General features: G+C 43.0%; 1 protein-coding gene across 1 annotated transcript; it reads left to right on the top strand.

Annotated features, from left to right (window-relative positions):
* Nucleotides 1-333: 333 nt before the first annotated feature.
* Nucleotides 334-26126, top strand: LOC120812281 (RNA polymerase II elongation factor ELL-like). The gene is made up of 12 exons (XM_040168111.2): nt 334-484; nt 3138-3185; nt 16042-16169; nt 16650-16804; nt 18333-18574; nt 19146-19270; nt 20550-20655; nt 21043-21499; nt 21970-22033; nt 22421-22592; nt 22708-22752; nt 23007-26126. The coding sequence occupies exons 1-12, from the start codon at nt 347-349 to the stop codon at nt 23115-23117; spliced, it is 1791 nt and encodes a 596-aa protein (XP_040024045.2). The 5' UTR covers nt 334-346; the 3' UTR covers nt 23118-26126.
* The last annotated feature ends 1814 nt before the right edge of the window (nt 26127-27940 follow it).

The following is a 27940-nucleotide window of genomic DNA, read 5'->3' as shown; positions in this document are numbered from 1 at the left end:
CCGGTGTGTCACGCAGAAACACTGTGGCGCCTTTAAACCGGTCGGATTGCAACTTGGATAAACGACGCGATAAACAACCTATAGGCTGGAAACCTTGAGGGCACAAGGCGAAAACCCAGTGTGTGTGTGTGTGTGTGTGTGTGTGTGTGTGTGTGTGTGTGTGTGTGTGTGTGTGTGTGTGTGTGTGTGTTGTGAAACGAAAGTAAAATAGTTTGGTTTCCACACGCTACGTGCGTGTGCGTGCGTGCGTGCGTGTACGCGTGTTACGCGCGCCGGCGCCGCCCACAGCCTCCCTCCTCCGTGACGTAGCAGGCACTATGTCGCAAACAAGTCCTCAGTTGTAGCAATGGCAGCGTTGAGGCAGGAGCATCGCTATGGGCTCTCCTGTGGCCAGATCAACAAAAACAACCCGAATCAAACTCTTTTTCACGTCAAGCTCACGGACACTGCCATCCGGACCCTGGAAGCCTACCAGAACCTCAAGGTAGGAACACGTTATCGTGTTGAACTTTGGAGCTTGTGTGGTTTTTTTCCATTTTTTTTTCAGCTGTATTTTCATTTTCTTGAATCGCCTCACAACTCGAAATCTTCCCTTTTTGATTTAAAAAAAGAAGAAGTAAAGTTTAAATAGGGCAGATCACGTCGACAGAAGCGTCGGTGGTTGATTGAGGATTGGGGGGTTTATACAGCGGCTAGAGAAGATGTATTATTTATGAACATATATATTAAAAAAATCCATTATGCTTTAATGAATGATTTCGTTAACCCGCCCGCTCTGTAAGACCTGGATAAAATGTGTTTTGGGCGGAAAAGGAGAGGCTCAGGCTATTTTCAATTATGCGTGTCTACTTGTTTTTTCCAATCGTAATCTCCCGAAAAAACAAACGGAATGAAAGTTCCCATATGAGAGATTAACAAGTATTGCCCTGAGCTTTAGCAGCTTGTTGTTTTCATCTGATTTTCCACACATACATTGCATCTGAAATGCATTGTCTTAGAGCACGGGCGACTACAGATGATCGTCAGTCATTTTCTTTTTTTTTTTAATAATCAGCTTGTTTTGCTCACGTGAATCAATCAATGAAAAAGCTGTCAAGCTTTTAATCAGACAGTTTTGTCACTGCGACGATTCATTACGTTAGATCAAGACAATTCAAGGTTGGTTTCTCCAAATTGTCCTTCCCAGAGGTTTGATAAATCACATAAGCCCCACATCATGACTGCAGCTAGAGATCCATATGTGTTTTGTTTCTTCTAGTTTTTATTTGCATTTATAATAAGTGTCGCCACGGGGCAGAAAGGACCTGGATATGATACGGTAAAGTCCACATCGGGCTCGGTGGCAAAGCTCGACAAGTTGTCGCTGTGTTCTTGTGTATTATTGTTGTTCGCCCTTTACACGCCCTGGGAGCCCGCCCCTCTCCGCAGCTCATTGGTCCGCGAGGCGGAGTGAACTCCGGGGCTCGCGCAGCCTGACAGCTTCCTCCAGGCACGAGAGGCTGCTGCAAAACTTTTTCCCAAGTCAAAGACCATCGCACAAAGTATTGTTGTGGCCTGCCGGACCCCCCACTGAGACTTTGTCCTCAGGAACCTCTCAGGCTGAAATACGTTGCTTTATTAGATGGAATTTATTCCTAAAAGGATTTTATACTTTAAATGAAAGAGCCTTTATAGCAAAGTAAGGTTGCAACTAACGATGCACTATATTTCTCAGGTTATGGGGGGAATTGTTGGTCGATGAAATTACAGAAAAAGCGCGAGTCGTACCTTCATAAAAGTCGTATAGATTGATTGGCTTTAATATTACAAGTCAGAACCAGTAAAACTTCTACCCTTTGCTAAAAAATGACTTTAATAATCAAGAGATTATCAAGCAGTTGATTCATTTTCTATTAATCCTGTGATTCCTTAACCTCTACTACTATCTAATGAGACAGTCTTACAGTTATTGAAAGGGTTGGCATTCTGCACAACTTTTGGGTTACCAGGTTGTAAAATATCCCATGTTTCAATTTTAGTGAACAGCATTAAAATTCCATACTGTTAAAGAATTTTAACACGTATCACTCCTTAATATGTTTTGTCAGTTATGAATAAGATGTATAAAGGGTACAACCTGAAAACCCAAAAATTGACATTCGTATTAATGCACATTACTAATACATAATCTATAACTGATATCTATAAATCTGTTACACAACATTTATAAAAGGGACTTTAATAAAAAATGGTAACAATTAATTGTCATATTTTTTCAGCTCCAGTGAACACTCAAATGGTGACATAAAAAGCAGGCTTCTTACTTATGATAAACCCCATGAGTGTGTTGCTAATATATATTACTCCATTCAATATTCAAACCATGGAACGATGAAGAAAATCAGAACAGTTTTCTTCGATGGGGAAGACATTTCCCCAAACAATTAATAATAAATCAGGAGCGCTGTCTATCACGTGCATAGCTGTACTTCACAGATAAATGTCTCCATCTATTAACTATGCATCATGTTGCCCTGAAGGCATGCTATATTTTATGATATCAATATTTATTTATCAGTTAGGTAGAAGAACAATGTTGTTTTCTAATGCGTAACACTGTGTTCTTGGTGGCACTACAGTTGTAAACCACAGCACAGGGCTTGTAAAAAGTTCACTAAAATAAATTCAGGGCCTTTTTATTCAGGGCCCTTGGCTTTCCAATTGGATTGTTTTTAGCTTTTATGGACTTGTTCTTTTAGAGGGAAAATCACCTGAAACCCACAAACATGCAGTGTTAAATTGACTGACACAACCTGAGTGGTCTGTATAGGCTATGAAATTATTAATCGCACACATTCCTCTGAATATTATGGCCAGAAAGCCCTCAACTGTAGACTGAATGACATTAAAAAAATAATAATACAGCGATTCATCAGGGAGAAACCTGATACGAGCCGGCGATTATGGCAACGTTTTTTGGCAAGACTTTACCCATCCGATTGAGAGACCCACTGAGCGGAGCTATAGAACAATGGCAATATATTTTTACTGCTAATGTGTGAGCTGTCCATTAGACTAGACATGATTCCTGAATCAGTTACCATTCTCTACTTTCTCTCTCTCTCTCTCTCTCTCTCTCTCTCTCTCTCTCTCTTCAGGCATCACTATCAAATCAGCCAGCGATTTGCTTCAAGGGGAGCCAGGGGGTAAGATGTTTTACATATTCTCCTAAATGCCTGAGAATGTGAACTCTCTAAATGGTTCTGATTTTCTGTGGAGCGTACTTGTGACAGTTCCTTCGCACATCTTCGCATTTGATAAGCGCATGAAAGCATCTACGAGGAAGTTGAAAATCCACAAACTATGATTTATTTGGTTTGATATTGTTGCCTTTAACGGTTTTCTTCCTTAAAAGAATATGAAACATCCACATCATGACGCACCTGAAGGAAAGGTGTCACAGCTGTACAGTGCTGTGTTAAATAGCCTGGACATACAGAGACAAAGTGCACAAAGTACACAAAAATACATGGCACTGAAACCCTGAGGGCATTCCTGTAGATCAGGGGTGCTCACACTTTTTCAGCATGGGAGCTACTTTTGAAATGACCAAGTCAAAATGATCTACCCATTATATTTATTGAGAAATATATTGAGGATTCTTACAACTTATGTTGATGTATAACCACATATGTTGCACAACACAACATAATTCAGAACTGAACAGACTGAACAACATAATTATGTACATGTTTTGCCATCACCTGAGCTTACTCTGATGACTTGCACTGAATTTCGTATTTTCCATGAAGAGTCCGAAAATGCCGCTCCACATTTCCCTTCTTTGGTATTGCGACGGTAGACTGGCAGACGAGACAAACGCACTTTGAAAATGTCATCGTGAAAAAAAAGTCCTCCTCCCATTCCGTATGAAAGTGATAGGTTTTTTTCTTTTTACTTGGTCCAGCTCCCCCACTCATTTTTATACCCTATCTTACGTTTAAGAGGAAAAAATCGAGCGAAAAATTAGGATGTAACTAACGACTAGCTTGTTAGCTTTGCAGCGCTCAGGGGCGTTGTTTGAACACGCACAGTGACCTAATTGTACGGGGAAAAAAATCAGATGTCATCTGACTGGTCGTCCTGTGTATCAATCAAGTGACGGGATGGCTGATAGGCTGACGTCTAGTTTTTTTATTCAAAACAACTCAACTTTATTTGTATAGCGTCTGTTCATGACAATGTCACCTCACCTTGTCATGCGATCTACCAATAGTACCTTGGAGATCGACTGGTAGATCGCCATCGACGTATTGAGCACCCCTGCTGTAGAGTGTCCGTCAAGAAGAGGGATGCCTGCGTCCGGCCAGGTTGTCCGGGCCACTATTACACCCTGACTCTGCCTGCTGGGCGGCTCCGCATTTACCACAAAACATGCCCGTCTAAAAAGAGCCGTCCGAATCCCCGCAAGAGCCGATTGCGTCGACGAAAGTGACTGCACTGTACACAAACGCCGGCCCTGTGCGCTCACACGGGACCCTGGAAGCCCGAAGACAGGGTACGCTTTACCCCCAGGCTGCCAGCCAGGTTACTGGGTCAGGACTGCAACTGGGGAGGCTTTGTTCAGGAAAGGGGGAGGAGGTATAAGGGGGTTGGCGAACCCCAGGGAGCCCCCACATCTCTATGCAGACATGAAAGATTTGAAATACGGGAATGATACATGAGCGGTGGAATTTTTTTTTGCTTGGCAGGAAGGCTAAATGTGTCCAAAACACAAATAATGTAAGCGTGTAATGAAACATCTGTAAAACGAGCAGCAGATTCACCTGCTTATGAGAGGTTTCCTGTGAAGAAACGTTAAGTGAGTGCAATTTTAAGTGTTCTTTAATCACTGAATAGGATTTGGTGATTATATCACGTTTGGCACATTACATATTCAAATTGCTTTGCGGAATTCAAGCACAAACTCCCTCCCCCTCTGACAATGGTCCCCGATCTGTACGATTGGGCATTAATGAGGTAGCTGCAACCATCGGTAGTGGGGGAGGCCGGATTAAGCCGTTAGTGAGGGGAGGTTGTTGGTGGTGTTGGCAGTCTGGCACAAAACGGAACGAGGAGATAACCAGTTTGTGTGTGTGTGTGTGTCTCCATTTTGGAGGCGTACGGCGCCACAGATGCAGCCAGTCGACGTGGCTAGTTTTTCTCCCCCAAAAGCAGGCAAGCAAGCACAGGCGTCGGGAGGTCACGCGTGCCGGCGGGGAGGGGTTCGTATCAGTCGCCAGCCATAGAGCTCCATCACAGAAGCCACGACTGCCTCTCTCTGATCTTTGTCCTCGCTCATGACACATTTACTGTCAGCAGGACACTTTCAGGGCTGCAAGAAAAAACTAAAACGGAGGAATTTTTTAGATCACTGTACTGGCACCGCTCCAGGGCTCAGCGGTATCAGGGGCCAGGGCTCCTATCGAGAAAGAGCACGCCGAGGCTTTTTTTCGGCTGCCTTTCACTCCGACCCTGTGATATTTAGCCCCGACTGTTTTAAATGGTTCGCCGAGCTGATTATCGTATGATGAAAGACACAAGCTCACAGAAGCTTCTAAAGCATGTGCAAGTCAAGTTTAAAAACTACAATCTAAGAAATTCTGCTTTTGAATTTTTTACAGGCATAAAGAGATTCAAAACTGAAACCTATTGCAGGAAAGTCAACCAAATAGGGGTGATCAATAACTAGCGTTTGGCGAAGTGAAATATATATTATTAAAAGTGTGTCAAAGAATTTCCCCTCATAGTGCTGATTTTCTTTTAGTACTTGCAACACTAAGAAATCACGTTGATTTTAGTTACATATCACATACAGATGTTCTATCCAATGCCATAGTTTTATATTGCTTTTTCTTGATGTTTCTATTCAAACATCTGCATGGGTTAGTGAGCATCTCACCTGTTACACTGCAAAGTTGTGCCTTTGAATTACTCATTATCCCTCTGTGCCACTGAACATAACTTTTCAGGAAACATTTATTGCCATAATATCATTACATTTATTGCCATAATATTACGGCAATAAATTACATATGTCAGACATACAAGGAATTTGACATGGCGGTTCGTGCGTAACAGCAGACAGTACGACAATGGACGACAAGACATTTTATAGGAGCAAAGCTGTTGGGGTAAACATGAATATTACATTTTGCTATGCTGTGTCAGGTGTGAAAGCCGTTTAATTTCCTCCTCAGTCCATAAATGTTGAACTGCAGTTGCCAGCGCAATTGTTTTTGTTTTATGGCCCTGTCCGTATTAATGCGCGCAGCTGTCGCGTGAAGGCGGCGGTGTCGGGACGAGGGGGAGAGTAGAGGTGCTCTTAAAGATATTCTCATGGTGACCGTGTGTGTGTGAAGGCTGAGCGTCCCCTGGGCCGCCTCCCGCCGGCCTTCTTGATTATTTTGCCATTTCACCCCATGTCTTGGCTGAATCCTTGCAAGACTTCAGGGCCTCTATCTCACACACGGCTGCTCCGACTCTACCCCCCGCCACCTCACCAATTTACTCCACCCCCCCGCTCGCTCTGCAAATAAGCTTTTCCAATGTGCGTGTGTGTGTGTATATGTGTGGGTGCGTGCATGCATGCACACATCTTTTTTTTTTTCCTCATTTTTCTCTTTCCTGGAAGCTAATTAGAATAACAATAACAGGAATGTGGTTCGAGAGCCGTCTTCTCCCAGTGGCATAGCAGTAAGAGGGAGAGTTGTCCCAGTGTTTCTGAAAGGGCACACGGCGCTCTATTCATCCAGATATGTTAAGCGAGGCAAAAGTCTCTGTGTTCTCTGCTCGTCTGAGGCAGACTTTGTTTATGCAGAGTTATTTGGCTTTTCAGATCGTACAGTGTATTTTAGGAGTAAACTTCATGAGATCCTTTGGTTGAAGAGGAATTTTCTTTACTTAGCCCCTCTGTCATTATTGTGCTTTTTTCAAAGGATGCCAATGTGATTGTGGAAGGTTTGGGTGGAGTATTTTATAGTTTAAGATTGGAAGTAAATGGCACAAATAAATGTGTGATCAGGAATCAGGAAACATTTATTTGCCAAAATATGTCAAACATACAAGGAATTTGTCTTGGTGGTTAGTGCGTGACAGTGGACAGACAAGACAACAGTGCACAAGTAATAAAATAAAGTGGAATTAAATGCTAATGCAATGGGTTAGTAGAAGAAGGCTATGGGTTAGTATAAAACAAGGGAATAAAGTTAAAAAAATTTAAATATTAAAAAGTTAAAAAGAAAAATATTAAGCATAAAGTGCACTAACGAACAAGTAACAGACAAGAGACAAAGTGACGAGTGACGACAAAGTAATCAATTGCAGTTAAAGTGGCATGTGCAGTATGAGGGGGAGTGACCGGTGGGATGTCAGTCAGTCAGTGGGGGACCGGCTCTGTTGATGAGCCCGACTGCCGACGGGAAGAAACTGTTAGTGTGGCGGGAGGTCTTAGTCCTGATGGACCTCAGCCTCCTGCCAGATGGAAGGGGTACAAACAGTTTTTGTCCAGGGTGGGAGGGGTCGGCTACCATCTTTTTAGCTGCTTCAGAGACCTGGAAGCGAACAAGTCCTGCAGGGACGGCAGATTGCAGCCGATCAGCCTCTCTGCAGAGCGGATGACACGCTGCAGCCTGCCCTTGTCCTTGGCTGTGGCTGCAGCGTACCAGACGGTGATGGAGGAGCAGAGGATGGACTCCATGATGGCCGTGTAGAAGTGGACCATCATCGTCTTTGGCAGGTTGAATTTCTTCAGCTGCCTCAGGAAGAACAACCTCTGCTGAGCCTTCTTGGTGATGGAGCTGATGTTCAGCTCCCACTTGAGGTCCTGGGTGACGATGGAGCCCAGGAAACGGCAGGAATCCACAATAGTGACGGGGGAGTCACACAGGGTGATGGGGGAGGGTGGGGCTCTGTTCCTCCTGAAGTCCACAACCATCTCCACTGTCTTTAGAGCGTTGAGCTCCAGGTTGTTCTGACTGCACCACGACACCAGATGGTCAGACCCCCACCTGTAGGCGGACTCGTCCCCACCAGACATTAGAGATAAAAAACACTAAGTGCAAAAAGAAAAAAAACACGCAGTTGTGTGTTGTTGTTGTGGCTTTGTGTTGCTTGTTTACATTCTGTGCTAATCCGGAAACATTAAGACGAAAGAGGGAACCGTCAGCTAGGGGAAACTGGAAAAGGCATTGAGAAAAAAATCAAAATAGCACTGCTTTTGGTTGGATTAGTTATCAGGTAACGGGCTTGTTAGTCAACTCAGCCAGGAAAGGCTTGAAAGATCCCATTTGAACAAACCCTCAAATATTACCATTGACAAAAATCGACTATCGACTATATGACTAAATATAATGCTAATTATGCTTTGTGGAATGGATGGCAGTTTGATTCTCTCATTTACTAAAAATATCTTGTTGATGTGGAGACTGTGTGGCAGAGTGCGGTAAAGCATTTAGCTGCAGTCAGTTTACCTTGTTTGTTGCATCTTTGTATACATCTTTCAAGGGAACTATAGTCCCCATTTTGACATCTAAATATGTTCAAACAAGAAATACATATATCGATTTTATATATGAAATATTTAGATTGTATTAAGGAAGTTGCCATTTAAATGGCTTCTGATACGACAGTAGATACAGTGAATTCTTATCACAAACATTTTATTCTTAGATTTGAAAAATGCGACACCACAGGATATGAGCAATACCAGCATGCAGGTAAGCATGGGCAGTGTTTGTCTGTACAGCGGAGAGGCAGCTTACCTCTAAGACGTTCAAACTAAGACCTCATACAATGGTTTCTTTGTTTATTCTGTATTTATAAATGCATTTTTCCCAAGGGACGGGGACGGGGACACTTTTAACCTCAACGCCAACCCCCTAACACACGGATTGTCTGTCTTTTCTTACACCTGTATCCTACTGGCATTTGAGCACAATGAGAGCACTATTTGAGCCAGCTTTTTGCCTCCTCATTTTACACATCACACCTCCTATGAATGTTTGGATGTGTTTCCCTGCACGTTGATCAGGTTTGGACATACATTCCAAGACACAATCTGCAAACTGTAGAAGCGTTACAGATTGTCTTGCGTGAAGAGAAAAGTCCAGTAACGGGAGTTTAGCGCAGTGCTGCAGGTGGTTTGTGGGATTTCTGCTGCAAAACAGTTATCATGAAAGGAAACACAATAACATTACGAGCATCAGTGTATCCGAGGTCTATTAACTAGCGTGTAATGGGAATATTTCCTAACCGCCATCATCTAATGACAATTAGGCAAGCTTAGGATCAGGCTTTTATCTCTATTGCAAATACAGCAAACAGTGGCCTAACATTTAACTGTATCCCTAAAGAGGAAGGCACCTACTGTTAGGAGGGATGGGCCGTCGGGGGGAGGGGAGATGGTGTGTGTTTGTTAAGGTTGACAGATTAGCCCCAGCCTCCCCAAGACTGATTCTGCTTGGCATAACAGGCGGTACCTTGGGGGATGCTCAGTTGCCCATCCCCACGCTAACCCCCCCCTCCTCCTCTCCACCCCTTTGCTTTCCTGTCTCTACCAACCCCCCTCAATAAATAGATCCTCAAGCACAGGAACCACATCCAACCAAAGGCTCACTTGGAAGCTCGATGCAGACGGGAAGTGGGGTCGTCACACGTTCTGTTTGTTTTAAACAAAGGAGTCACGGGGGAGTTGTTGATCACACTGTAGATAGATTGGGGACAGTGAATTGGCATAAATAATGTGACCCCCCCCTGCGTTTTTTCTGAGACACGGCACTGACTTGTCTGACACTGTAACGTGGCTGATGGTTGTTTTCATTATGGAGTCCGTTATGTGATGTAAATGTAATGTCAATGTAAATAAAGAGAAACACTTGCTGACGCCGGGATCCATCCCCTTCTTCTCCGCTGAGTTGCTCATCACATTCCTAAAGGAAAGGACTTTTCAGGGCTGTCCCTCATGCATTGGTTCAGCTGGGAGTCATCGCCCCCCCCCCCCCCCCTTCCTCCATTAAAACTCAACCCCCCCCCCCCCCCCCCCCCGCAATCCCTCCCGTTACCCTCCAACACAGCCACACGTCCCCGCTGTTCATGAATAATCCAGGCGGCCCGGCAGGCCGCTGCACTCAGCTTTGTGGGGTAAGAAGCTAGAACAAAAGACAGGCAGCTCAGAGAGCAGCTACGGCTGAGTAGACTCCGATGAGAAGACAATGGTAACTAGGTGTCAGTACAGACAGGGGCAGGGGGGGCGAAGGCTTCGGAGTAAATCACATACCCAGTCGCCTGCTCCCATCTGAGCGTTGCCACGGCCAAATACCGAAAGCTGGAGAACCTTGCGCTTCAAGATATTCCGTCCTCTCGTGTTCCCCTGCAGATGTTTTGAACATGACTGGAGCGAACAGTAGATCTCTTTTTAAGTGAAGCGTTTTCCTTCCGCACCACACAGCCTTTGTTTTAACCCTCATCAAAAGACGAGCAGGTTAAACGTCCGCGGGCAGCGAAGGACAAACTTCTACGCGGACGTCCCCGATGGTGTCCTTTGTCCTCGTTGAACTGCTGACCCTCCCCCTTGCCAAGGCTTTCTGTTCCAGTACAGTTCACACCTTACAACAGCCTGGAAGTATTTGACGTCTCCCAACACATAGGGCCCCGGAGTAGCAGATGTGGCTGTGCTGAGGCCACAGAGACAGTTATTGTACGGGCCCTGCCTCACCGCGGGGGGCCACACTGAGGAGGTGTCAAGGATCGTCGTTTCTGATGCCATTAGGTCGCTTTTACTGTAACTGTCCAACGGCTAAACGTCACGCACAAACGTGGGAAGAGGCGGCGTTGCTGCGCGTGGGTCTCTGTTATATCTTTCATTCTCTAATGACAATAATACCTCATTAAGCTTTTCTCATATTAATTAATCATCAGATTAAAGGATTCACACTATCATAATTATAAAATGGAGCATAAGCAATTTAATGAATAATTTCACTGGGTCAGAGCTAGACAAATAACCCAGATTTTATCATTATTTCCATAATAATTCAAAACTACAGTCGGAATAGACATTTTTTGATATTAATGAAAATGTCTAAAACAAATATACTCATGTAATTATTTAAAAGACATTTAAAGGAAAACAACTTAGTAAAAGTGACTGTTTGTGGACTCTGCTTAATCACATTAAGACATTATTAACTGTATAATGTGTACTCTGTGCCATTGAATAAATATATTGATTTGACTTTAAATAAGTACGTAAGCATAACAATTCAAATGCACTTACTTATAGAAATACATGCAGCTTGAGTTATTTGTGTGTTGGATGGATGTGTTTACACAACCCACCAGTCCTTTAACTCATCGTACTTATTGTGACTAATATTTAAACTTTGGATTGCAACTTCAGTGTTTTCTGTTTGTTTATTAGCTTGTTTTATTTGCGTCAGGATCCCAATCCAGTGGGCACAAGTGGTGTCACTGAAACACCATTATCAGGCTAAGTGGCATGATGATAACTCAGGCCAATTTGCATGGTTTGGCTATGATGGTAACTGTATTCCGGGTCACTGTGGGTCACAACCTTGCATATCGAATCTATAGCTAAGTTGTTTAGTGGTTTCCTCTACCACTCAGTCGTTGTTGACTGACCAGGGGTCGTCGTGGCGCAGGGGTTAGAGAAGGTGTGCTGGGAAGCACAAGGTTGGTGGTTTGATTCCAGCCTGCCCCATGTTCCATGTCGAAGTGTCCCTGAGCAAGACACCGAACCCCTATTTGCTCCGCGGGCAAAAATGTGAAAAAGCCTTGTGTTTAAAGTGTAATGTAAGTCGCTTAAAAGCGTCTGCAAAATGACATGTAATGTAATGTGATCATGATCATCATGTTTCCTGAAGTAATGATGTCTCCACCCATGATGAACACACCCTCATATAACAATTTTAAATGCACCACTACAGATGGAGACTCTAAAAATGACATAAGATAATAAAACACTTTGGGTTCAGACCACTAAAGCAAAACGAATGAAACTTTAGAAAGAAAAAAATGCCTTCTTCCGCTCGCATATTAAAACACTGAGACCAAGGACCAAGCAAGCAATAAAACGCACCGTGGCTTAATGTAATACCCTCTGGTATTTGTACTTTTGACCAGCAGCCTGACTGATGCTGAATTGCTGATATCAATATTCCTATAATGTTTAATAGAGACACTTTCTTCATCACCTAAAACATCATTTTTGGCCTTTCTACACAAACAAGCCTCTTTTGTTATTGGCCAACACCCATACCAGAATGTATGGAATTTAGTTTAAATGTAGGTATTGTGGAGACCGATTAGCATGTGCCAGCAAACTTGCTATATAACTGGCAGTACTGACTCCATAAGATAACTTAATTATCATTCTCTTGCTACTATTACACAATTGTTTAGTGTCCAATGTCGAGTCAAACTTGTCTGTGATTGGGCTGAGCTGGGCTGGGGAAACATGCCTCTCGGACCATCAGCACCGGTTCCCCCCAAGGCTGCGTTCTTTCCCCTCTGCTCTTCTCCCTGTACACCAACAGCTGCACCTCCAGCCACCAGTCCGTCAAGCTCCTGAAGTTTGCGGATGACACCACCCTCATTGGACTAATCTCTGGTGGGGACGAGTCCGCCTACAGGTGGGAGTCTGACCATCTGGTGTCGTGGTGCAGCCAGAACAACCTGGAGCTCAACGCTCTAAAGGTTGTGGATTTCCGGCGGAACAGAGCCCCAACCTCCCCCATCACCCTGTGTGACTCCCCCGTCACTATTGTGGATTCCTTCCGTTTCCTGGGCTCCATCATCACCCAGGACCTCAAGTGGGAGCTGAACATCAGCTCCATCACCAAGAAGGCTCAGCAGAGGTTGTTCTTCCTGAGGCAGCTGAAGAAACTCAACCTGCCAAAGACGATGATGGTCCACTTCTACACGGCCATCATGGAGTCCATCCTCTGCTCCTCCATCACCGTCTGGTACGCTGCAGCCACAGCCAAGGACAAGGGCAGGCTGCAGCGTGTCATCCGCTCTGCAGAGAGGGTGATCGGCTGCAATCTGCCGTCCCTGGAGGACTTGTTCGCTTCCAGGTCTCTGAAGCGAGCTAAAAAGATCGCGGCCGACCCCTCCCACCCCGGACAAAAACTGTTTGTGCCCCTTCCATCTGGCAGGAGGCTGAGGTCCATCAGGACTACGACCTCCCGCCACACGAACAGTTTCTTCCCGTCGGCAGTCGGGCTCATCAACAGAGCCCGGTCCCCCACTGACTGACTATAACATTCCACCGGTCACTCCCCCTCATACTGCACATGCCACTTTAACTGCAATTCATCACTTTGTCACTTGTCACTTTGTCTCTTGTCTGTTACTTGTTTGTTAGTGCACTTTATGCTTAATACTTTTCTTTTTAACTTTTTAATATTTAAAATTTGTTTAACTTTATTCCCTTGTTTTTTTACTAACCCATAGCCTTAGCCTTATTCTTACTAACCCATTGCATTAGCATTTCATTCCACTTTATTTTATTACCTGTGCACTGTTGTCTTGTCTGTCTACTGTCGCGCACTAACCGCCAAGACAAATTCCTTGTATGTTTGACATATTTTGGCCAATAAATGTTTCCTGATTCCTGATTCCTGATTCCTGATTGGTTTAACATTTTTACTGGGATGTTTACATTAAGACAGGTAGTTATTTTGAGACACTTCTGTTTCTGTACAGTAATAAACTAGATAGCTATCCATTTCCTTGTCTTTGTGCTAAATGAAGCTAATTCGAATTATATTTACCGTACAGACATGTGATGAGAGAATTAATCCTCTAAACAAACTCAACAGAAAGCGAATGAGCGATTTGTTTTTGTCTGTGAACCTGACGTTGGACTGACAGGCTCTCCTATAGGAGTCAGAAACTGGAAACTAATGGGTTAAATGACATATGGTTATGAAGCTCAGGATGGAAGCTGTGAATAAAACAGGGTCGACCTCTGAACAGTCTGACCTGAGTGACATCGATTAGAATTAGAATGTGAAGTGTGCACGGTGGCATGGACGGGGGGGGGGGGGGGGGGGGCAAAACTAATGCATGACTGGAGGGGGTTCACACTGCTGCCATTGACTGAAAGAGGGGAGGTGGTGGCACTATTTTGATGATAAATGTGTACACGTTTGCTCCCATCTCATCTTGGGCTGTAGCTTTTCTTCACAGGATCTCATTCTAAAATCAAAATCAGCTGCAGTTCTGCGTCAATAACTTGAGTGACTTGTTGCTTCTAAATTGTGGAGTAATAGGTCCTGAAGACACAGCTCGTCGCCGCTCAATTTGATGCTTTTTGGGGGGGTTGATCGTACTTAATTAGAGTAAAAACCCAAAGCAGACGTGTACGCGGGGACTCTGCTTTACCACTTTGCGAGAACGGTCGGACATAAATAGGTCAGAATTAATGGTCAGCTGTATATCTCAAGTGTTCATGGTCTTGTGGGCTTCTTTGCGTTTTTGTGTTGACATGGGTGGGCTTGTGCGCATGAAGGAAAGCTGGAGGCGGATGGGGGTGGGGTGAATGGCATGCATTTGGGTTTGTAGAGGAGAGGAGGAGGGGTGCCGAGACGAGGGGCTGTTTGTTGGCCTACGTGCTGCAAAAAAAAACAAAAAAACAGCTTTTGGCTTTGCTGCAGGACCGGGCATTAGTGACAGCTATAGTCCTGCCTGCCACATCTGCCAGGGACACTGTGCTCTCAGCAAGTCAGTTTATAATCAATCACGTATGACTGATGACTAAAGCGGCAGCTTCAAGTCCATCTGACTTGTTCTTTGAGACCTGCGGTTGGAGAAAGTCCTGCGTGGTGGGGGCTATTGCAGCCACCTCACGTTAAGGGGCCATGTATTCACGCTTGTACAGAACGGATGACCATCACGGGGTTCCTCTTGTATCTGGGACAGAACACTATCAGCAAAAGTACTAAGCTCTATCTTTTTTTTCAGAATGGAACACAGCTGCATCGTTGAAAAGAGCCCCTGCTAAATGAGTTTTAAAGGACAAATTACTTGTTCGTTAATGACTTTCTATGTTGAACTGTCTTTTTGGTGGAAATAGGTTTTCGGGTCATTTTATGTAAGAGGTCCTTGACGGGGATAGACTTCACCCAGCTGGCTTGTTTGTTGCTAGGGAGCGGTTGACACTCTGTGACAGAGGAGGTTAACGTCTCGGTGGAAAAGCTGTCTGCTATACCATTGTTATGTTTTGCCTTTCAGACAGGCTCCCCCTACCACTGGCTACAGGTCATCATCGCTGACCTGGGAGGTACAATGTAGACGCTGCGATTGGCCCAAGCGGAAGATTATTTAGGTCACATTTTTCTATGGTGAAAAAACAAAACAAAAGACAGTGAGTCGTGGGACTAAAATTAGCTGATTTGTTGATCTGTTATCCAGTGTTTTCCCTCACTTTGAGATTACATTGAATCCGATCCGGTTACATCTGGGAAAAATAAAACCTTGCTCATTACACAACACACCACTCAAATTAGCAGTGTGAGTGGATACCGTACTCTGACGCATGTGAGTTCAGTCATCGCTGAAGGCTGGTGGGTCGCAGGAGATTTGATTCAATTTGCTAAATCAATTTGCAGAATTTATAAGACTATAATTCATTCTCCTTTTTTTTCAATGATGAAAGGAAACTTTGCCTAAATGTATTGACAGTATTTAGTCTTGTTTATTAAGTATTCATGATGTGTCTAACATAATAAAACAAGGTTGTGATTTATGAAAAGTATATTGGACAACGCAGATCATTTCAGTGCAGTTAAGATGTTCAACAATGAATTGCCATTTTTCTAAAGTAGGTCTGTAAGGAATAAATCGTATGTAAAATACTGTGCTAGAAAACACTAAAGCTTTGAAGGAAAAAATGATGACAACAGGCAACCTTGTAAACCGATATTACGACTTTTTGACTTTTCATTGAAAGATACTTCACTGCTGCTAAAGAAAATGTTGTGTCTGTATTTCTCCCGACAGTACGTTAAGATCCCGGTGCCGACACCAGAGTCTCCTGACGAATTCAGAGTCTTCTCATTCTACCTTTCCAGCGACAGCAAAGACAAACCTCAGTCCAGCTTCGACTGCGTTCACCAGTACGTCTCTGGGTAAGCTGCACCCGTAGCTCTTCCCACAGTCCACCACAAATGTGATTCTGTAGTAAAGTTTGTGTCGGACTATACGGCCGCAGGGCCTCACCAGACAGTGGCTTCTCTCTTCAGTGCAACAATGGACAGTGAGACTGTCCGGCTGGATTCAAACAAGACTACAATAACGGCAAAAGGTGCCATGTTGCAACTGACCGCAAAGGTTTAACCAGTAATAATTGAGAACAGAGAGGTAGTGACCGTGGCTCCAGTGTCGAAGGATCAAAGGACAGATATGAGCCTTTCTTGAGGATTTATAGCACAGGACTGGACTTTACAAGCCAGGCGCAAGTCACATAACCGGTTGTGTTTATCACAAACCATTTGAATGTTTTGTATGACAGCAAGAATCTCCGCTGGTTGTGTTTGGCAGCTGGCCCGTTTAATTGAGCTGAGCCAGCTCTCTGAGGCTTTCTCTCTTCTCCTTTCTCCTACCCACAGGGAGGGCAGGGATCACCTGGAGGGCCAGGGCAGCATTCAGGATAAGATCACAGTCTGTGCCACCGACGACTCCTACCAGGCGACCCGGGAGCGCATGTCTCAGGTGGAGAAGGACATTTGGAGCCGCTCGGCAATTGAGATAAAGCCGGGACCAAGTAAGCTTTTGCTTAATAGCCGTATCCACGTTCTGGTGCGTCTTCTGGCCTCCGTGTCTACGTAGCAGCCTTCAAGCGTGTAGGGATCAAGGAAAGATAACCGGAGAGTTCCCATGTTCCCAGAAAGCTTCTAAAGCATTGCTCCTCCACATTTTATCCTGTTGATAATTGCCATATGGTGTGGAAGTTATCACATAATTGATCAAAGCTCTGCGTTGCAATTATTCATGCGAGAGGGACGTCTCTCTGTCTTGTCATTTTCCTTTCATTTTGACCAGATTGCTCAGGCGCTGTGCCAGCTTGCCTGCCAGCACCATTAATGTGATTGAGTTTGCCAGAAGTATGCGTTAACAAGTCTCATGCTGATGAAGTTTTTCCTAACATTTAATTACACTGACTGGAATTTGATTGATTTTTAGTTAATGAACTTCTTCAGAATATCTAAAGAGACCATGTTTAACCTGGAACTATTTGGCCTTAGATTGAGATTTTGGACTGCTGTCATCTTCTCTGAACCTTGGAATTTCCACAAACTATATTATAATGTATGATTTAAAGTTCAGTCTCAAGAGGGAAAAGAATTTCATTGAGAGGGGAAGACTTCCCAAGCTGCTTCTAACTATCGACACCAGTTGAAGTTGCAGCTTATTTGAAATGTGACAGTATGGGTTATTTCAGTGCAGCAGGGATAGCTGCATGCCATGACCCGGTTCAAGGTAGATGTATAAACAAACTCCTGCAAGACTTTTATATTTTGCAAAGTACTGTATATTTAAAGTGACTTTGTTTGAATTTTACAAGGAACACTAACCATTGCTAAAAATACATTCTAGTGCAATGTTTAAAACACCTTGTGTGAGACCTACCATGCTCTCCCGTGAACGCAATGTTTTACACTACTTGACCTATATCAACCTCCAAAGTATGGCTTAAGGTTGTAACGAGATTACGATCTGTAGATGTCTATAAGCACCGCCTGGACAGGTCCAACTGCATTAGTGCTGCAAAAGGGAAGAAAGGGCCTCTGTGTTAGTTGCTCCAGTTTCCGCACTCCTTTGTTTACTCAGCAGTCGGCCAACTCTACGGTTGGCCCCTTTTCACTGTTCTCCACTCGCAACAACACTTCACAGAAGTGCTAGAGGTATTTTCCTTAAGCGTTTTCAAATGGGGATGAAAGTGTTGCTTGTCCGTATAGGAGATGGCATGACAGCAGGGCGATACAACATTGTGCGCAGGCGTCTCTTTTAAGAGCTGGGTGTGATTTGTATTACTGGCTTGATGACTGGATTAGGAATGATATGTTGGCTACGTTGTTACAGGATACTGTGAACCTGTTTGAATCCTGTTGTCAGATTAGTTACGATCTCTTCCGGTCTTCTCTAGTTTTCTGCTATTGTGGCAACAGTACGGCCATTCAAAACCGCTTTAAATTATTGCACTGATAACTTTTTCGATTCAAAACCTTACTGGTGTCTTCCAAAAATCAACTGCTGAAACTCTGCCATGTGTCCCTTTGTTTTGGTCTTAGGTAAGTGCGTGAAGGTCCAGAGGAAGCAGGGTCTGGTACCAGGCTCAGAGAGCAACAACAAGCACTCCCCCAGCAATAAGAGGAACCTGGTTCCCAGACCTTTGGCACACCGGCCCTTGAGGGATCGCATCATTCATCTCTTGGCCTTAAAGCCCTACAAGAAACCTGAGCTGCTACTGTGGTTGGAGAGGGACCGATCCATTCCAAAGGACAAGGCTGACCTGACCTCTCTACTGGATGGGGTGAGACATCAGCCACATCGCCACGACAACTCATTCGATACTTGAGGAAATATATTGAGGTACCGAAATATGGAGGGCTTTTAGTATACGTTGATATCAGGTGAAGGATTGTAACTACCAACGTAAGTCAGTCCCTAAATTGCTATTTTGCTAATTCTACTAATGACCAGACCACCGCTGTGCAGCTATTAAAAGGTGAGGTCTATTTCAGGCATATTTCTTGTGTTTAAAATATCTGAGTGTCTCGCTGCAGTCATCAAGTGCAAACAGTGCCACCCCCGGTATCAGTAATTAGGACTTGGCTTTAATTCTATTTGAAGAAAAAGATTGTGTTTTGATAGTGACGGGTGGGGTGACTCCAGCTGGGCTCCGACTAATTTCAGAATTGAAAGTGGTGTGTTGGTCTTGATTTGTATCAATAAGGAATAAGAAAGGTGGGGTTTAAGTGTTTACCGCCAAACAATACAGGCCTACTTAGTTATTTAAAGGTAAGGTGGGGGTTATCACAGGTTAATAGGTTGAGGTGTGTTCTCTTTTTGTGTATTAAGATAGGGAACTGTTTGTTTTTTAGGTTGGTAAACTAAACCCTAAAGACCAAAGCTACTCCCTCAAGGATGAGCTCTACAGAAACGTCCAGAGAGAATGGCCTGGATATCTGGAGGAGGAGAAGCAACTCATCCACAGGCTCCTGCTCAGGTGGGTTTTCAGTTGGCCGCGATGCACCGCTTTGCTTCACGGAGAGAGTTGGAATTACTTGTTTTAAGAAATAGTTCAACATTTTTGGAAGTTTATCCAAATATATGAGACGGTTGAGTTTCCTGGCTACGCTAAAAATATAGCACGGCTTACAGTGTGTGTTTAACAATATAGACCTTTCAGCACCTCCATGGCCGACTAATTAACACATTATTTCTGCTTTGTGTAATCCATACTCACACGGATGTTTAGAGATACTGGTAATAGATGTTTTTGTGGACAGAGCCAAGCTGGCTGTTTCCATTCTTTGTGCTAAACTAATCACCTGCAGTCCAGATTTAGATCAAGAGAGAGAGAGAGAGAGTGCTGTGCATCTTTTCATCCAACTTTGTTGAAATCACTACTGCAAGTTTAATTTCGTTAGAGACCCATTCGGGCAAGGCACTAAACAATGGATGCATTTTGAAAGTGCTGGTGTTAATACAGAAAGGCTGCTTAATTAATTTTGAGGTCTGCATTGATCATGTTGAAAGGGGGAGCTTCTAAATCGCTCCTTCTCTGCCCTGCTGAATCACTTAATGGACAAAGCTCAAATCCTTTTGGCTGATTGCACACCCCCCTCTTTTCTCCACCCCTGCTAAGCGCAAAAAAAGCTTACAATTGTAGTCTCTAAATTGTTTTCCAAGTGTGATAGAACTGTGCCACCCTGTAAATAGAATAAACTCCAGATTTATTTGCTGTCGTTTATTGATTTGTTGCAGTAGATTCTTCAGACGTTCTCACGGGTTTCATTTCACTGAGAGTAATGTCTAATTGTTTCCAAGTCCTCTTTCACTGGTGATGATTAAGGTTGCATGAATCCATTTTGGGGTGTTGGACTTGTAGCAGCGTCTGTTTGAGGAAGGAGCTGTAGGAAGCAGATTACCAGGGAGGAGGGTTTGGTCCTACAGAGGTTAAATCTGCTGCTATTGTTCTGCTCGTTGGATGTGTTTGGTATTGGCGCTTGCCTCCTGTAGAGTTTATCACCGGAGACAAAACTATACAGGCTAACCTTCCAAAAACCTTTTCATACAATTTAAAAGATCATTTATTTTATGTCTTTGATGTCAAACTGTGGAGAAGCTGCCCCCTGCTGTCTTCTCTCTGGCAAGCCATGTCATAATACATGATGAATGGTCATCTACTTGTGTATCTGTAACCTACACGCTGCCCTTTGACCTTTAGCTTCACAGAACTCAGTCACTGTCCAGCTAAAGGTGCCGTGTTTGTCTTTCTACAGGAAACTTCAGCCACTCAACAACAGCCAGTTGAAGAGTCCCCAGTCCAACCATTCACTCCTCAAAGACTCTCCTTCACATCTCAGTCCTGCCAAGAGTCTCTCCGCGGTAATTATTCACCTTGAGTGATTTATATTGTTCTACTTTCTCTAATTTATGTGACTGAAAAAAAGATCTATCTCTTCCTCTTCTGCAGATACATTACAGAAAATATGAGAAACTGCAATATTTTTGTGAAGTTATCGTAGTAAATGACGAGATAATGTGGGAAAATTTCTTATTGTGAGTGTGAGAGGATTGATACCACTGTCATGTCGTCTCGTGCAAAGTGAAAACCAGCTGAACATGCAATATGACACATTATTTATTGACGGGGATCAGTCTATACTGAGTCAATCTTCTCATCCAACTTGCTTTAAAATCTCTTCATGTACACAATACAGGCTCTCAGGAGCAGATCTAATCCGTTACTGTGTTCTCCTTTTTCCAATGTAGAAACGTCCATTTCCCTCAGATTCATCCAACTGTCACACCCCCAAAAAACAAAGACTATTAGACCAGTGTTTTCCTCTGTGTTCGCCGTCTCATGCCGACTACGCCAACATCGGCGCTCGTAGTTCCTCGACCCACGGAAACTCCAGAGCACAGATCAAACTGGAGTTCAACAAAACCAGCAATCATCTCCAGGGGAGTCCAAACGGTCTGTACTCACCGCACAAACTCGGCGTGTCATCTACCGTACCCAAACTGGAGAGAGCAGAGCCAGCTCCCACTGCAACCAGCTCCGAGCCCCCACACACTGACGCGTCCATCTGCACCGATCAACAACCCACCAACGGCCAACATAAGAAGAAGAGGTCCAAAAAGCACAAGGACAAAGAACGGGAGCGCCTAAAACCGGACTGGATTGAGAAAAGCCCGGACCTGAAGCAGAACCGAGAAAATCTTAAAGGTGAATGGCCTTGAAACCATAAAGCTGTGTGTGTAAAGGTTTTGTCACACTGCATGTTTTGTATTCAGCTGCCATGGGTCTGTTTCTCGTTATTTAGTTGGTTCACAACATTATCTTCTTTACTTAAGCAAACAAAAAAAAAAGTCATAGTTGCAGCTGGAGGCCCATTGATTTACATTTCAAAACGCAGAGAGTGCCTCTTGTCGGCTCTGCAGTCTCTGCTCCAGTCTGTTGATGATTGACCGGCAAACAGCTGGGTGACCTACGCTCGAGCGAGTCAGCAGGCGGCGTCGCCTCCCACTCTGCGGCTGCAGACGTCATCGCTCGCCTTGGATCTGATCTCTTATCAGAGAGTGATAAATGATTCCGTCGGCCTTGATATGATGGCTACATCATTGCATTTGCATTGGCAGATTTCCCTAACCGCTTTTCCTTCAATGTCTGTGCGTGGTTTCTTTTTCTATTAACAGACCACGAACAAGAGAAAACACCTGTCAATCGGACCTCCGCAGAGGAACTTCCCGAATATTTAATGTAAGGCCCTACCTTTCATACAAATCCAGAACTTCACGATTCACGATTCAAGAGTTGAATTAAAATGATTGTCAATGAGTCCTCATAAGTTGTTTATCTGTCACTGAGCGGTTTAGGATTTGGAAGTCTAACCCACTGTTGTTGAGAGGAGAAACCAACTTGTCCCAAAGGGGTTTTGATCAGCTAACATTTGCGTGAATAGAGTCAAGTAAAGCACATGTCTGAACGAGCTGTCACAAAGCTTTGACCTTATGTCTTACATTCTTACATCTGGTCAACACATTGTGGGCTTTTAATCAGTCAGGCCCTTGGCCCCTTCTGCAGTGCCATCTACTGGCAGAAATGACAAAAAACTTCTCATGTTTGTTTTTTGTTTCGTTTCTTCAGAAAATACAGCGCCATAAAAGCACTGGAGCAGCGGCAAGAGTACAAAGACGACTTCTGCGCAGAGTATGATGAATACAGAGCTCTCCATGATCGGATCGGGTCCATCACGGAGAAGTTTGTTCAGTTGGGCTCAAAGATCAACACTCTCTCTCCGGGAACACAAGAGTACAAGGTACTGTCTGGACCGGGAGTCTCGGACTGCTGCGTTCCCGATCAATACCAAACGATGAACTGATCACATACACGGCAAACCTAACGCTATGGTTTTTTTTCGGTTATCTTTTCAGCTTATGGAGGTCCAAATACTACAAAAGTACCGCAAGTATAAGAAAGTAAGAGTTGTCAAATAAGCATCATCAATATTATGTTCACCTACTGACACATTATCATTCCGTTATGAGTGAAATCTCCTACGAATTGATGAGAAAATTGAGCCTTATATAACAATTCTGCCACAAAAACATATAAGTAACCCCTCAATCTCCCAAATATAAAGTAAATAGAGATTTATGATGTTATTACAAACATCTATGGCGCTGACATGCGTTACCAAAAGCTCACTTGCGCCTCCCTTTTATCTTTTCAGAGGTTTCCTGGTTATCGGGAAGAGAAGAAGCGTTGCGAGTACCTGCATCAGAAACTGTCGCATATCAAAGGCCTGATCACAGATTGCGACCAAGCACAGGGACTCTCCTAGTAACCGGCTTCTGCCCCCTGCAGGGGTAACAAGACCGGACCCAAAAGACTCCTAATGGACCCAAAGACTTCCCAGCTTGGTTCTGCAGTCGCTGAGACACTGTTCACTTTACTTCTCTGAGTGTGAATGGGATCGAGGAGCGAGGTTCTCCTTCATAAGTGGTTTGCGACCACCGACTCGTGATTAAAAGTTGCCCTTTAATGTTATGGTTTTCAACTACGATCATTGCTGGATTTTCTTCTGCTGTAAAAGTGAAAGCCAAATCTATTTTTATGAAAGGCACAGCAGATGTGATCCTTCCTGCTCGGTTGCATCTTTATTTGATCCTTTATGTTGTCAGAACTAGCAAGAAATGTGTTGATTTATATTAAAAAACTGAGTATTAAATTGATGGTACAATCAATCTTAGGTGGAAACTAATGTTACTTCTATGTATTTATATTTAACAAGCAGAGGAATCTGTTCATGTGCTGTTTGCTGACCAAAAGTCAACACCTCCAATCACTTAATTGAGCTTAATTGTCCATTTGTAACAGTAAGTGAATGGTATTTCCCTCCAGACCAAATGCTTACACAATGTTATTGGCCATGAAAACAATATATATTAAAAAAGGCACGAAAAGATCCCAAAATTAAGTTTAAAGCAATATATACAAAGTCCTGTGGGCTTCGACCATAAGGAATTTCAGCATCTAGCTTTCTGCCAACTTCCTATGTCATTTCTAAGGAATGTTGGAATGCCACAAAACCACTCCTCCCAGTACCTGAATGCTGGTTTCAAGATGGTGATATGCATATCCAGTGTTAAATTCACCCACATGTAGCCTATCACAAACTGCCTTTTCTTTATCAACTCCGTCAAATGTTGTTTACTGGTTGCAGGTCTGTACGTAATCATGCATCATTCACGCTTAGCGACTACAGGCTCTATGAAACATTTGTCCCGAGGAAGGTGCACCGGAAGAACCCCCAAAGCTGTACTTTTATTTCTCCTTGTAATTATCTGTAGCCTTAAGTAGGAAATAGAGATTGAATTGCAGTGTTCTCTGTTCTCTCTCTCTGATGTTTGCATCAATGTAGCTGCACTCACAACAGTTGTCGTAACGATGGCTTGAAATTACATTACATTACATTACATTACAGGTCATTTAGCAGACGCTTTTATCCAAAGCGACTTACATTACACTTTAAACCCATGGCTTTTTTTCACATTTTTGCCCGGGGAGCAATTAGGTGTTAGGTGTCTTGCTCAGGGACACTTTCGTCATGGAACATGGGGCTTCCCAGCACACCTTCTCTAACCCCTGCACCACGACGAAATGAGAGAATGAAGCTAATATTTGCCTTAACGTGTATGTCAAACATTTCCAACATTTCTCAGACCTTGTCTGTAAATGTCTCTTAAGTTTGAAGGAATTTCAGTTACTGGATAGTTGTTACTGGCTAGTTTTTGTTGTTTGGTTGTTTGGTGTTTGTTGATCGTTTTCTACTTCTGTTAGATAATCATGAACTGGTGAGAATATGATTTAATGTTTAATCCTGTCAAGCACCACTATCAGAAGAAATCATTGCACAATAATGTGCTGTTCAAAGAAAATACTCTTCAAAGAAAATACTCTTCAAAGAAAATACTCTTCAAAGATAATACTGGGATTATTGTCAAATATTTGGCTGCTTTTTTGCAAGACGTAAATGTACTTTTTTTATTTTACATTCGATTGGTTACTTCTGGTTTGTTTGAAGGACAACAACAGTTGCTGAGTCTTGGCACATATGAACAATTTAAGGAAAGAAATATTTATTAGCACTGACTATTTCAAATATTAGAACTGTTAGCACAGATTTTGGCCTTTAAATATCATCAAAGCTAAAAATGCTGGATTCTTAAACCTCCACTACGACTAGACACGTTTTGCCTGTGAATCTTTTCTCAGGACCAGAGGTCGCACTATTTTACAAATCTTTTGTTAATATGCAGTTTGATGAGCTCGGCGAATGTGCCACACCCAGCTGGAGGAAACGGTCTGATCAGTCGTAATGAATAGAAAGAACAGTGTTCGGTAATAGAACTGGAAATCCATGGTTGGAATTATTTAAAAAAAGAAAGGAGCACACGGCCTGCTCTGATGAATAAAGTCATTCATTCAAAACGCAAAGATACTTAAACGGCGTTTTGATGCTGTTGGGAAGGCAAAATATCAGTCTACTCAGTATGAAGATAATGGTTCCATTCATGTTAATATAATGCTTCGGGGAACTAGACTCGCCCCTCGAGCTAATTGTGATGCCGTTTTTTACTGTTGACGGAGCGAACTACTGATGGTGCCTTTTTTATTCAAAGAGCAGCATGTAACTCTTATTGGTATTCTGGAAAGAAATCAACATTGGCCAGCAGTATTTCCACATCTGTAGTTTCACACTGGTGCCAATTTTTAAAGTGCTTTGTTCGGGTTTTTTTTTTTATTTGATTGATACAAGATGCCTTTAGGATATACAGTGTATTCACACTTACATTTTAGAAGCATTTCAGAAATGTGAGGTTTTCTGGGACACAAATTAAACTGCATTTAATGTAAGCTATTTGGATACAAGTACATCTGGAAGAATGACTAGGATTTGGTTTGCGACTAGGATTTAGTTTGCATTCTTTTCCAGCCCAGCAAACTTATTTCCACAAATGTAATACTGGTCAATTTTGTTGGATACTGGAAAAATGGAGTTAATGGAAATGTGAAATCAAATATGTTGCCTATTATTAAGCCCTGCAATTGATCTACCTAGGAGAACAAATGTGTATTTATTGCTTTGTATGCGTTTGTTATGGGATTCATCTTTTCATAGTTCATTCTCTTCAACAAAACTCAAAGTACGGTTAAAGGGAAATGGAATATATTTTTACAATTTTTGATGGTGGATGTTTTATCGATCATCTTCTTGAGAAAATCTTTCAGAAAAACAGGTGTGTGGTCGTCTCGGTCTTAATGAAAAATAAAGCTCTTCTGAATTGAACAGCGTCATGATGCCTCAAGAGGGCAGTGTTGAACTGAACGGTCTCCCCTTCTCCCCCACAGATACATTGATAACTTCATTAAAACACAAAACATTTGAAAAAGCACATTTTACAATGTCAGATACAGATTTATTTAACCTTTCAACAAACAGAAAACATTGATTCATTACATTACTACTACATGAGAAAATACATTTTCAATAATTTCATCAAGTTGAAGGTTTTTCATTAATTGTGGCGCACTTGTTTGGTTTGTGTCAGATTTAAAAAAAATAACATACAGCAATATATTAAGAATGTATTTGTAGTCACATTATCAGGGGAGTTTTAGCTCATTAAATTAGATCATCATATGCAACGTCCAGGCCACGCATGAATGGGAAACATACACACAGGTGAATGTCAAACATGCTGTTCTTGTGCAAGCTGACCTTCATTGCACAACAAAAAATCCAATCAAAATCGAGGCTTTAAATTCCCCGTCCCCGTCCAAATATTTATTTTCAGAATTTAAAGCCTCGATTTTGATTGGATTTTTTGACAACTCATCTTCTCAACAATACATCTAACTTTCCATCCCCTCGTTGGCGAATCATTGTTGCAACTGCAGCTGTAGTTGTTGGTGTGCGGCTGCTCACTGTTTTGTATTTCTGACTGAATTCCTTCTTGTGTGTTTCCTATCTTCATTTGGCTTGTCTTCCTGTGCCTCAATTATACCATCCGGTCCTCAAGCCTTCCCACCTTGACAGCACAATCCATTACCTGCCGCCCTCACACACACACACACACACACACACACACACCCCTATTATCCCCTTTCACCCTAACCCTTTATTTGACCTTGTTTGTGTCTGAATTTGGTCTTCAACCACAACCCGTGTATTTGTATTTGCATGTCTTTTTATAATGCCTTTCTTTATCTGTTGAATTGTCTTGATGCTGAAATGTTTTATATAAAGAAACTCACCTTTCCTTTAGTTCACATTAACAGTGGTGTGGTAACGGCACTATCTATCTTAAAAATACTTTAGATTTAGATATGTAGCAGCTGGTTTTGACAGTATTACATGGACACACCGTCCCAAAGATATTAGCATATGTTCATATGTAATTCCAAGTTTATTTTCAATGTGTAGGGTATATCTGAACAGAAGTTATTCAACGTGTAACAGCAAAAGAAGGAATCGATGTGGACGGATGTAAAACAATCATTAAACCAGAAATAGACACACACACACACACACACACACACTGTATGTATTGGCGTGTAATGCAGACGTAAGGACCAAAGGGGGGGAAAGGTTGTGAGAACGTGTCAGTGATGGGAGCAGATCTGATGTGGCGTGGGAGCGTCCTCCATAGCGAGGAGGTTCGACATCAAACACTCGATTTCCCACAAGCTGCCGTGTCAACCGTGGAAGGACTAAGAGCTTCTTTTCAAGTACCTAAGGGGACGAGTAGGAGTTAAGAAATTTGAGAAGGATGAAGCCCAGACAACCAACATAAAGTGGATTCCAAGGAAATAATTCTGTGAAGGTGAGAGCAAACAGATATAATGGTTAAGCAGAGACAGACAGACAGAGAGAGAGACAGTCAGAGATATGTCAGTGACAGTGTTCCTCATTGTGGTGGAAATGAGTGGATAATGTCCTTGTGAGTAATCAAAAGTATCGTAAGCTCGTTCAAGTGTTTATTACAAAGTCACATACAGACAGATCATGAAGAATACACAAATCGTAAAACATGAGCCACAGACAGGAGTTCATGCCTTGTGCTAAGGCCGTGTCCTGTATTTGACCCTGATGTGCAAAGA

Source organism: Gasterosteus aculeatus, chromosome Y (assembly GCF_964276395.1).
Source record: "Gasterosteus aculeatus chromosome Y, fGasAcu3.hap1.1, whole genome shotgun sequence".
Classification (NCBI taxonomy): domain Eukaryota; kingdom Metazoa; phylum Chordata; class Actinopteri; order Perciformes; family Gasterosteidae; genus Gasterosteus; species Gasterosteus aculeatus.
This window is presented reverse-complemented; position numbering and strand designations above follow the sequence as displayed.

Coding starts and splice junctions, on each gene's coding strand:
- LOC120812281 (XM_040168111.2), top strand. CDS start 347: ATGGCAGCGTTGAGGCAGGAGCATCGCTATGGGCTCTCCTGTGGCCAG. Junction 16,170..16,649: donor GTTCACCAGTACGTCTCTGG/GTAAGCTGCACC, acceptor TCCTACCCACAG/GGAGGGCAGGGATCACCTGG. Junction 19,271..20,549: donor ATCCACAGGCTCCTGCTCAG/GTGGGTTTTCAG, acceptor GTCTTTCTACAG/GAAACTTCAGCCACTCAACA.